The sequence below is a fragment of the Tyto alba genome, unplaced genomic scaffold (genome assembly GCF_018691265.1).
Source record: "Tyto alba isolate M040663 unplaced genomic scaffold, T.alba_DEE_v4.0 Super-Scaffold_40, whole genome shotgun sequence".
Classification (NCBI taxonomy): Eukaryota; Metazoa; Chordata; class Aves; order Strigiformes; family Tytonidae; genus Tyto; species Tyto alba.
In genome coordinates this window covers 45,962,967-45,973,818 of record NW_024881316.1, presented here as the reverse complement: position 1 = coordinate 45,973,818, position 10,852 = coordinate 45,962,967, and the positions used below count along the sequence as shown (strand labels likewise).

General features: G+C 44.5%; 1 protein-coding gene across 3 annotated transcripts in view; it reads right to left on the bottom strand.

Moving 5' to 3' along the window:
- Positions 1 to 6,087, bottom strand: part of TFAP2D (transcription factor AP-2 delta) — a 55,667-nt gene extending 49,580 nt beyond the window's left edge. Inside the window, exons 1-3 of one of the 3 annotated variants that reach the window (XM_033005060.2) lie at positions 6,024 to 6,087; positions 4,611 to 5,108; positions 893 to 953 (exon numbers count right to left, since the gene is read on the bottom strand). In XM_033005060.2, coding sequence (XP_032860951.1) covers positions 893 to 953; positions 4,611 to 5,108; positions 6,024 to 6,062 — 598 coding nt within the window. In that variant the 5' untranslated portion in view covers positions 6,063 to 6,087. Of the gene's footprint in view, positions 1 to 892; positions 954 to 4,610; positions 5,488 to 6,023 lie in introns of those variants that run through there. The other 2 variants (XM_033005061.2, XM_033005058.2) reach the window with 2 other exon arrangements.
- Positions 6,088 to 10,852: the final 4,765 nt, after the last annotated feature.

The following is a 10,852-nucleotide window of genomic DNA, read 5'->3' as shown; positions in this document are numbered from 1 at the left end:
GAGACTCTTTTTTTTTTCCCCGTGAAAGTTTGCCGAGGGGCGTGGTGGCTAAGCGGCAGCTCTCTGCCGCGATAGCATCGCGTCTCCTCAAGTAGCTGCTAAATACCCCTTTTTTTTTTTTTTTTTTTTTTTTTTTTTTTTTTTTTCTTAATGGGTATAATGAATGAGGAAAGGCAAGAGTGCGCCAAGAAACATGCCTTCCAAGAGGCTGAGGAGCGAAGTGTCCTCTTTCCGACTGCGTTATCCATTTCTCATTATGGATGAAAGTATGAATTTAAACTTGTAAGAACTGTGTTCCTACGTTAGGCCTTTAGACGACTTTTGTTTCTCTTCAGGGTAAACGACGGTAATAAACTTCCCAGAACACTCAGCTTTCGCAAAAGCTGAAGAAATGCGTATTTAACAAGAGTTTCAAATCTTTTCTCTAACTTTGACGCTAGATATTTGCATTGACAGATGGTTATCAAATGAAGTGACACTCAAAAGCGAGTTCCACACCGGTCTGTAGCGCTACTGAAACCACATTTCCAAAAAAGCTCCTTCCTTTTCCCACACGAGATCAAACTGCCAATGTAACAGGGAGCACGTTTCTCAAACTATCAGGGATCAACTCCGTTAAACGGGGAATGATAAAAGGAGTTAAGAAAGGTCTGGATTCAGCGGGAGTATCCGAGAGCTCCCGAGGAACTGATCGTTTGTAAAGTGCAAATGGACTGTGAAATGTGAAGTGCTCTAAGCTGTTTTGGACGTACTTCTGTTAAATGTCAAATTATCACTATTTCGGCAGTAAATCCAAAGTATGCTGAACAGTGGAAGAGGGAGAGAGAGAAAGAAATGAAGAGAGGTTTATGTTTACCAAAATTGATAGACGCAAGTATTTGTAACCTCTTACCTCTTCTTATCACACCTCCTTGCCCGTTCAGTACAAGTCCACACTGTGCCTCCACTGAGCTCTTAAGTAATGAGGGGAAAAAAAAGAAAAGAAAGGGAAGAAAGAAATCAGACACAGAAACCCACAGAGAGATCACACAGCTTTTGCTTTGTTACATGGCTCGCCCAGGAACAATAGTTAAGGTGAACTGGAAAAACACAATTTCTCTCCTCGAACTGAAGTGCTCTGGGGAAATCTCACCGCCATGCTGCAGTCTGCCCCTACCCCATGAAATTCAGAATAATTATCGCTTTCATTGCCATTTAAATGCGAGTTTCTCTTGAACCGAGGACTTAGGTCGGCAGTTATGTGGCAGGATAGAGAGACAAACAAGTACTCTTGAAAGAAGTGTGTTTCTGCTCTATAGTTGCACGCACAAAAATGAAAACACACTTTTATATAGTATTTTTGTACGTTTAGCTGTATATTTATATATATACACGCAGCTAAATTCATATATACGTTTCGTGACACATATATACCGACTTACAAAGTGTGCACAGAAGTAGACAAAGAGCACAAACAACAGGCGACCTATTGGGCTTTGCCGGCTACACAGAGTCGTAAGGGTGTTGTAACAATGTGTGTGTCCGCACATAGGTGGAGATGAATATGCATCTGTGTGCACACACAGAGGCACCATGTGTGAGTGTGGGGTGAAGAACCATCCAAAAACCTGCCTAGGGCTTCTGGTGCACATCCGAAGAGATCTCACTTCTTTATTCTCCAGTTACAAGGCTGATTATTTGGGGATCTTCGCCCTCCTTACTAAATATTTTTATTGGAATGATAAAAGACTTGAAAGGGTTGGGTTTTCTTTGGTTTTTTCCTTATGTTGGGGTTAAAAAAACACAACAAACCAAACCTAAATCTTTGCCCAGTGGAAATGTGTTAAAGACGCATTTTCCTCTACAAACAAACGAGGTATTGGACATGAAAGAGGCCTTTAAGGGTGTTAACCTACTCAACAGCCCGTGAAGAGTTAAGTAAATGCGGAGAGAGTCGGTGCATAATAAAAACCCCACTTTACAAAACAACCTTTACAGTCCTGGCTCTCTCCCCCACTTTCACCATATTGGCGCTGGCCCTGTAAGACCTTCCTTTTCAAGGCTCTTTTTTATTTTAAGTGTTCTGCCTTAAAGTGATTATGAAATCAATATGAAAAAAACTTGGCGACTGAGCATAAATTAAAGCGGTGATGGGAAAAGGTGTGACAGTTTTCTTTGTTGCCCATGGAAAATCTTTTTAGGGCACTGAAAGATGCCACTCCAGCTCCAAGACTGTTTGCATCTGTTAGGCTGACTTAAACCGCCCTCGAAACTATTGGACATTCACTTAAAATTCTGTGCAGGGAAAAGTATATTTACATTTGTTGCATTTGAAATGAGGCATATGCTGATGAACGTTTTAAAAAGAAAGACTAGGGAGAAAGGGGAAGACTGGTTAGACCACAATTTTTGGTTTAAAAGTATTTGTGTACAGTCCTGTTTCTGTTCGCCATCAAAACGCTTCCCTCTAAGCCCAAGGTGATATTCGCAAAAGCCCAAGGTTGTTCTGAATCATCTCAATCATAACGACAAATATTAATATTTTCAACTTCTCACTGCTCAGGCTTTTCGATACCTCAGTACACTCCCTCTTCTCCCGAACAGAAGAGGGAGGAGGAAAAATAAAGAAAAGATTGGGTACAAAGACGTAAGTCTCTTACTTTCTAATAAAGCGTGATCGAAAAATTGATATTTTACGAAGAAAAGATGTTGATACTTTTCTTCTTTAAATAAATTTTAAAAAGAATGTTCTTCTAGCAGCTTAACCAATCTCTCTCTCTCTCTCTCTCTCTCTTTTTTTTTTTTTTTTTTTTTTTTAAAAAAAGGGAAACATGTTGTTTGGTCGGATGACATTGCATAAATGACCAGTTGAATGGCACTAAGTCGAAAATTGGATAAACTATGGTGCTTTTTTGCCCGGGATTTAGGCATTGTCTGCTGTCTTGCAAACGTTCCTAATCCCCTCTTTTGAAAAATACAAGGCTTTGTGCCTGCCAAAGAAAAAAAATTTGTACAGATACAAAAAAATCAGCAGCAGACGTGGTTATAAAAAGGAGTAAATAGGTTTTAGTTGGGCTGAGCAGTGAATGGCAGATTTTTTTTTTTTTTTGAGGGGGGTAACATAAGGAGATCCTTGTGAAAAATGTAAACAAAAAATGGCCACAGAGGATAAAATTATATAGTGAATTTTAATGGAGAATGCAAGATTTAAATAGTTAGGGTTTCCTCCTCAGAGATATAAAAGATAACATTCTTTCTTGTTGGGTTGTTGGATTGTTTTCCTCCTTAAAAAAAAAAAAAAAAAAAAAAGAAAAAGAAAATTTTAAAAAGGAAGGAAAATATTTATTTTCTCCGGTATAAATAGAGGTTTGGGGTTTTTTGTTTTGTTTTGTTTTTAAAGGAACAAAGTAAACCTTCTTAGTTTTACAAACTTCGGGTTTTTTTCCCGAGCCTTTGACCGCTATGTCTTTTTGGAAAGACCAACATAGAGAGCTTTGTATGGCTGGGAGCGAGATTTGGGGGAAAAGTAAGTACAGTAAATACGGTTTTGTCTGTCTCCCCGCGGATCGGGAAGCCCTTAGTTCCTCCGCTCGTCGGGAGAAGGAAGGTTTGCTTTTGATTTGGGGGACTTTTCGAAATGGGTGTTAGGTACAGGAGGGCGTTGTTTTCAATTTTGGCAACAAATTTCCTTCAAGCAACCCTCTCAATTTACCGGAGGTGAATTTTTAGTGCGGGGGAAAGGATTTCTGAGCGGATAAAGCTGAGGTTTTGATACATAGAAGTTTTTTTTTTTTATGGGTCCAGATGCCGCTTAGGGTGGAATAGATTAATGATTAGACATGTAGATAGATGAATGCAGCTTTATCTGCTCTTATCTCTCTCCTTATTAACAACTTGATTAGGTATTGAGAGGGATTTTTGTGATACTGAATATTTCTGCCGAACCTTTCCTCCCGTTTATTTCTTCCCTGCCTCACGCCTCGGAGTTCAACGGAAGGTTTGCCTTTGTATGTATGTCGGAAAGCAGATTTATTTCCTGCCCTGGCTTTTTTTTCTTTTCCTACTCCGTCCCTTCCTTAACACATTTGCCTGCTCTGTCGGTGCAAGTTGTTTAAACGGTTCCGTTGACCGGAAGAAAGGAAAAGTTTAGGAAAAGCAAGAAGATGAGTTTGGTTGTGTTGGGTTTCTGTGCGACTTTGGTAAGGGCTGGCACACGCACACACGGACCCGCACAGGCACACACGCACCCCGTTATCTCTGGATGAGTCCCACGGTCTCAGCCATCACGGAGACACAAGCCACGCGGGGAACTCAGGCGCGCGTTTGTTTGTTTGCGTTTTTTTTTTTTTTTGGCTGTTGTTTGGCCAAGAAAGACCACTTGCTTTTTTTTTTTTTCTTTTTTTCTTTTTCTCCCTTCCCCCCCCCCCAAAAAAAAAAAATTTTTTTGTTGCTACTATTCTAGAGGGGACGGGCTCTGGATCGGATTTTAGATGAATCTTCCCTCCTTTGTATGAGCTATTCTGAGCAGAGGAAAATGGGGAGGGTGCGGGATGGGGGGGGGGGGGGGGGGGGGACCGGGGCAGGGGGAGGGGAGAAGAAGGTGCCTCGAAAGGAGATCGCACGCTATTTACCTGCAAATCGTCTGCTCCCGAGGCTGCAAGCCCGAGGCTTGGTCCTGGCAGGAGTCTTTGATCTGGATGCATCCCATACTGGGATCCATGGCTCATAAGAGACAGGTCGTGGCGGCGGTAAGCATCTAAGCACCCCAGCTCTCTCCTCTGCTCGTCCAAGCAAGAGGACTTGAGTGCCCGCGCATTGTGCAGGTTGATAAAATCAGTGGGTTCCCCATGGTGGATCTGCTGGTAGTATTGCTGGGAGTGATGGAGAGAGTTCAAGGAGTAAGCGTCGGGGTTGACTGCCGGGTGGCTGTGTTGGAACTCGTAGTGGAAGGACTGGTGGTGCAGTGGGGTGTACTGGTGGTTAGTGGAGAAGTACGGGGAGGCGAACTCGGTGCCCGTGGTAGAGTAAGTGAGAGGAGATGAGGAGGAATAGGCGACGGTCGAGTTGGCCACAGACTCCAGGCATCCAAGCTGCATCAAACGGTAACTGTTTGATCCGTCATGACGTATCTGAAAGGAAGAAGTGAAAAGAAGACCCCAAAACTGGAGGTTTGTCATGGAAAACCCCGGGTGCGGTTCTTCCAAGCACGCTGTCCTGCATAGCTTCTCCCCCTGCAGAACCGTCTAAGCCTGCGAGCGGCAACCCCAGCAACAAAAGATCCTTTCCTACCTTGGGCTGGTGCCATAAAGGTCTGTTCAAAAAATCATAAACAGCTCAGCCTGCCCTTAATACCGTCAAGTGAAAGGAATCCACGCACTGAAATAAAAACTATCTATCTATCTGTCCATCCATCCATCTATCCATCCACCTCCTGATCACAGCTGTAATATCTGGGGCTGACACAAAAAAAGTCATCAAACAGAGGAAACTACCGCGAATACACACAAGTCCCGTCCCTATGTTCCAGCCTTACACATTGAGAAAGCTTTGCCGCCTGCTTGCCTTCCTTTCTTCCTTCCTTCCCTTCTTTTTTTTTTTTTTTTTTGAACCCCTATTTTTCTTTCTTTTTAAAATAACGAATCAGATCCAAAATTCCCCCCCCCCCCTCCTTTTCCTGCGTTTCGAAAGAAAAGGGGAGTCCTGCTTTTTAGTCAGAACTCCCCATTCCTGGCGAGCTGGTGGTGATTTCTCTCCACTTCATTATATTATTAGGGGTATTATTCTGATTTTCGTTCTGGCAACGGTTTTAACGTGGTAATGAGTTGCCCTTTCTGGCGACAGATGTCATAACGAATTTTCTCTCTATACTTCTTTAAGTTATCTCTGAAGCCGGATTATAATTAAATGTAACGGTCCAATATGGATTTAAAAAAAAATGGAAACAACCACACAGGCACATACACACACACATATGCACACACACGCACACACACATCCACACACGCGCACGCACACACACACACACACTCACACACACAAAATACCTCTGCATCGTGGACGAGACCTGGAAAGGTAGTTGACATTTTTTGGTTCTCCGAAAAAAAAAAAAAAAAAGAGAAAAAAAACTCTGGATAAAATTCCCCTCTCCAAATTTTTTTTTTTTTTTTTAAAAAAAAGAGAAAAAATTTGAAAAATCCAAAGTTCATGTATTTCCCCAATTTTTTTTAGAAAAAATCTCTACAGACAGAGAGAATTTGCAATGTATCTGCATAGATCAGATCTCTCGCTTTTCCATGCACCTCCTTAAAAACCTGTAGGAACAAAATTTTCCCTCTGCACAAAAGCTGCTCCCTGGATCAGATTTTGTACTTGCTGGGTATTTCTTTGGCTGATGTCGTAGGTCCCTTGGTAATATAGAAGTTTTGAAAATTAAGCATCAGCACTGAGAACTGGGAGGACAATAGATAGAGGAGCTTCATCCCAGGAGACAAGGAATAAATATTGTATCTTCGCCTAATAAGGAACTGTAGGTTCTTTCAACATTTTTATACATTTTTTCCTCCACTCTTTAGAATGCTTTTTCTTACCCAGGCTAACATGGGAGCTAATCTGATCGAAGGGGGTATTTTGTGTACATTTTATTGGGAAGACATAAAGCTAATATATATTAATATATATTATTAAACCATCCTTTTAAATAGGTAAGTGCTCCTTCCTGTTGATTATACTGCTTTTAAATACTGACCAGAATCTAAGATTGCACATTTGTATGTGTGTCTGTTTAACTGTATTTTTTTTTCTAAATGAAAACTATGTGGTTTGGTTTGGTTTGTTTTTTTTTTTTTTTGTTTTTTTTTTTTTTTTTTTTACCCTTGCATTTACATCGAATTTAAGTCCACCCCACACTCCAACCTGCTTTTAAAGCTTCCTAATATGCTATCTTACAGGCTTCTTTAAATAGCATTTTCAAACATAAAACTAGGGTGAGACCACAAAGTATCACTGCAGTGACATATTATATGGAATTGTACATAAAATACATATAGATCTACGGAATTACATCTGTCTATATAGGAGAAAGAAAGCGAGGGAAGGGAACGTGTGAGCTAAAGACCACTGATAGCTGGTTTCCCTTCGACATTTCTAAGTGCCGATATATTTTAGTGATGGAAGCGCACGGAGGCTGCGTTAGCCCTGGGTTGCAAAGCTGGAGGGGTCCGATATTTATTTCTTTAGTGACACGGGTCTGAGGAGTTGCCACTCGGGGAATGAGCCCTCTCTGCCTGCTCAGCTCCCCCCTGTCCCCCTGCCTCTGTCCCCAGGTAGTGGCTCAGCAGCCCCTCGAAGTGACGGCGGGCTGGGCACGGGGAGCGCCGGGGGGGCCGCCCGCTGCCAGGCAGCTTTGCTTTTTTTTTTTTTTTTTTTTTTTTTTTTTTGGTGTTGGGGGGGGAGGGGGGAGTCACCCGCCCGCAGAGAAGATGCCAGCCCAAATGGCATTTCCCGGCGGGGTGGCTCTGCTGATGGCTAGCTTCCACAAATGATAAGCCTGGAGATAGGAGAGGGTGTAACTTGCTTTTAATTGCCATTTAATTTGGGTTGCTTTAAAGCGTTTAAGTTGCGAAGGTGTCTTAATAATAAGCCGCAGGCAAATAGGCATGTGGCTCTCTCCCTCTCTCCCTTTCCTCTTTTTTTTTTTTTTTTTTTTAAGGTCCGGGTTTTGGGAGGGTTTATTGGTATCTGTTCATGCAGGCTAACAGGAGCTGTCACTCAGCCCTCTTTTCTTTCTGCAAATGGACAAAGGCACACGACGGGAATGGAAATGTATTGTCTGAAACGGGAAAGGGCGATTGCCCGGGGGTCAGTGGCGAAGCCCTGGCTCGAGGCTCCCCCGAATCCCCTGCCTTGCCGCTCCTAGGGGGAAAGGGAAGGAAGGAGGAAAATGGTAAGGGAGGAAGGAACGGAGGGAGGGAGGAAGGAAGGGAGGAAGGAAAGGAGGGAGGAAGGAAGGGAGGGAGGGAGGAAGGAAGGGAGGGAGGGAGGAAGGAAGGAAGGAAGGGCGGAAGGAAGGAAGGAAGGAAGGAAGGAAGGAAGGAAGGAAGGAAGGAAGGAAGGAAGGAAGGAAGGAAGGAAGGAAGGAAGGAAGGAAGGAAGGAAGGAAGGAAGGAAGGAAGGAAGGAAGGAAGGAAGGAAGGAAGGAAGGAAGGAAGGAAGGAAGGAAGGAAGGAAGGAAGGAAGGAAGGAAGGAAGGGCGGAAGGAAGGGCGGAAGGAAGGAAGGAAGGAAGGAAGGAAGGAAGGAAGGAAGGAAGGAAGGAAGGAAGGAAGGAAGGAAGGAAGGAAGGAAGGAAGGAAGGAAGGAAGGAAGGAAGGAAGGAAGGAAGGAAGGAAGGAAGGAGAGGAATTGCTTCTTTCACTTCATTTGGATTTCCTATGGTTGTAATGTTGTTAATGAAATAAAAATATTTCTCCCTGATGTATATTTGAGAAAATTTTAGGTACTCTTCTAAGTTCAGATTTTGTTTGTATGCCTCAAGATTTTAGTAGCTAAGAGAATCAAAAAGTCCATAGAAATGGGCTAATTCTGTTCTTTCCAACACCCCCTTGGAGCCTGGTGAGCACAGTGTGAGCAGCCACACCATCCTTGAGCAGGACCTAACAAAAAAAAAAAAAAAGTACAGACACCTTGAGAACACCCTCCTGACAGAGGGAGAAGTGCCCCTTTCCTTCAAGGAGGAAGGCAACCCCTCTCCCACACAGCCAGCTCACCGCACCCCCCACTTTGGCGGATTTCCCCCAGCCAGTTAGTTGCATGGCTGCATTTACTGGGTCTTTTTTTTTTTTTTTTTTTTTTTTATTCTGGGCAGGGATGTGGGGGGCACAGCCAAGCCCCCCGCGAGGATTTACAGCTCTCCAGGGTGGTAGCACTTCCATCAGCTCACCTTCACATGATAATTCATCAGTATATGTTTTGTTTGTTTGTTTGTTTGTTGTGGGTTTTTTGTTTGTTTGTTTGTTTCTTTTTGTTTGTTTGTTTGTTTTTTTTTTTTTTTTTTTACAGAAAACTGAGGGTGTGGTAGAGGCAGGGAAAGGATTTTAGGGCAGGTTCTCTTCTTTTGAATCCCATGGGTGATGTGGTGCAGTGGTGCAGTAGCCCCCATCCAGGCACTGCCCTAAGCCTTGCAAGGGGGACACACACACATGGTGCCAGGGTTGATGCCTTCCCAATCCGCTTCCTGAGCTGCCAGGACATCACCTTGTTGCAAGAGATCCGTTTTGTGAGCGACCTTGCCCCCTTCTGACCCCTTCCCTCTCCATCTTCCCTCCCCACACACACGCAGTCCAGACAAACTCACAGACACACCACCAGCCAGCTCGAAGCCCAACTTTAAACAACAACAAAGCCACCAAAATGGTTTTGTTTGGAGGAAAGTTTATCAGAAACCCAGCTTGCAAGATGCACGTTACTAGTCAGTTCCATCTGTTAACTTCTCCTCCACACCCTAAAAAAATCATATACAGCGTTTTCACTTTTAACTCCCCTCATCCAATTAATAAGGCAAATCAAACTGCAAAGCACTTATTAATTGCTCCCAAAGAAAATCTTCAGTTGGGAGCTTTCTGGTTTTCCAACCAGTGCCATGAACTCATGGTCAGAGCAGACAGACTTTTTGTTGGGCTTCATAGTAGCTGGGCACGTTGGTTATCCCCTGCTTAAAGTTTGCTTCTGCTCTCAAGGTACAGAAAGGAGGTTTTGTGGTCTGGAAAATAGCTGACTGGGTTGCTGGAAGGGGTGGGCATGTGGGGGAAAAAAACCAAGAAAATAAAAGCTCCTTCTCTGGGATCACCTTCGCTTCCCTGGCAATTCACTGAAGGGTGCAAAGCGGCTGGTGCTGCGGCAGGGGTGGTCTGGGCTTGGCTTTTGGCTGTGTCCTGGGTTGAGTGAGTGGTGGAGTTTTTTGGTGACAGGGGAGGGGGCTATAGGGGCAGCCCCCTGTGAGAAGCTTCTCGAAAATCCCCCAGCTCCACGTCAGCTCCACTTCTGTTTGGGAAATTGAGCCAATCAGCTGCGCCTCTGCGATAACGTATTTAAGAAGGGACGTGGTGACGGACAGGGAGACTTGTGAGGAGGAGTTGCTGCAGCTGCATGAACACCAAGGTCAGTGGAGGAATGGAGGAAGAAAGGAGGGGGGAGGTGTGCTGGAGCAGAGCCCCCCCTGTATCCTGTGGTGAGACAGCAGGGCGGCCCCCCCTGCCACCCATGAAGATCTACGGTGGAGCAGACATTGATTTATGACCTGTGGCTTCTGCTTGCCTGATCAAGGTGCTGTGCCCGAAGAAGGCCAGGGTCCCGTGGGAAAAGGGAGATCTGCTGCTGTAATTCAGCACTGGGAGGATTGCAGCATGTGGGGGTGTCCCACGCCAGAGCAGCTCGGGAAGGGCTGCAGCTGTGGGAGAGAATCCAGTCGGAGGAAGTTAGTGACCCATGACGGAGCAGTGTGGGGAACGCTGCGGCCCATGGGAGGAACTCATGTTGGAGAAAGTTTGTGGAGGACTGTCTCCTGTGAGAGGGGGACCACGATGGAGCAGGGGGAACAAGTTTTGGACACTCCCCTCACCGAAGATGAAGGAAGTGGCAGCGCTGACTGCACCCCCCCATTCCCTGCCCCTGCACCACTTGGGGAGGAGGTAGAGATATCGGGAGCAGAACTGAGCCCGGGAAGAAGGGAGGGGTGGGGGGAAGGTGTTCTCAAGATGTGGCAATGCTTCTCACTGTCCTACTCTGTTATGTGTTGTTAGTGTCTGTAATAAATGTATGTTCTTTTTTTTCTTCCCCTAACGAGTCTGCCTTTTGCTTGTGATCATAAAGGGGGATTT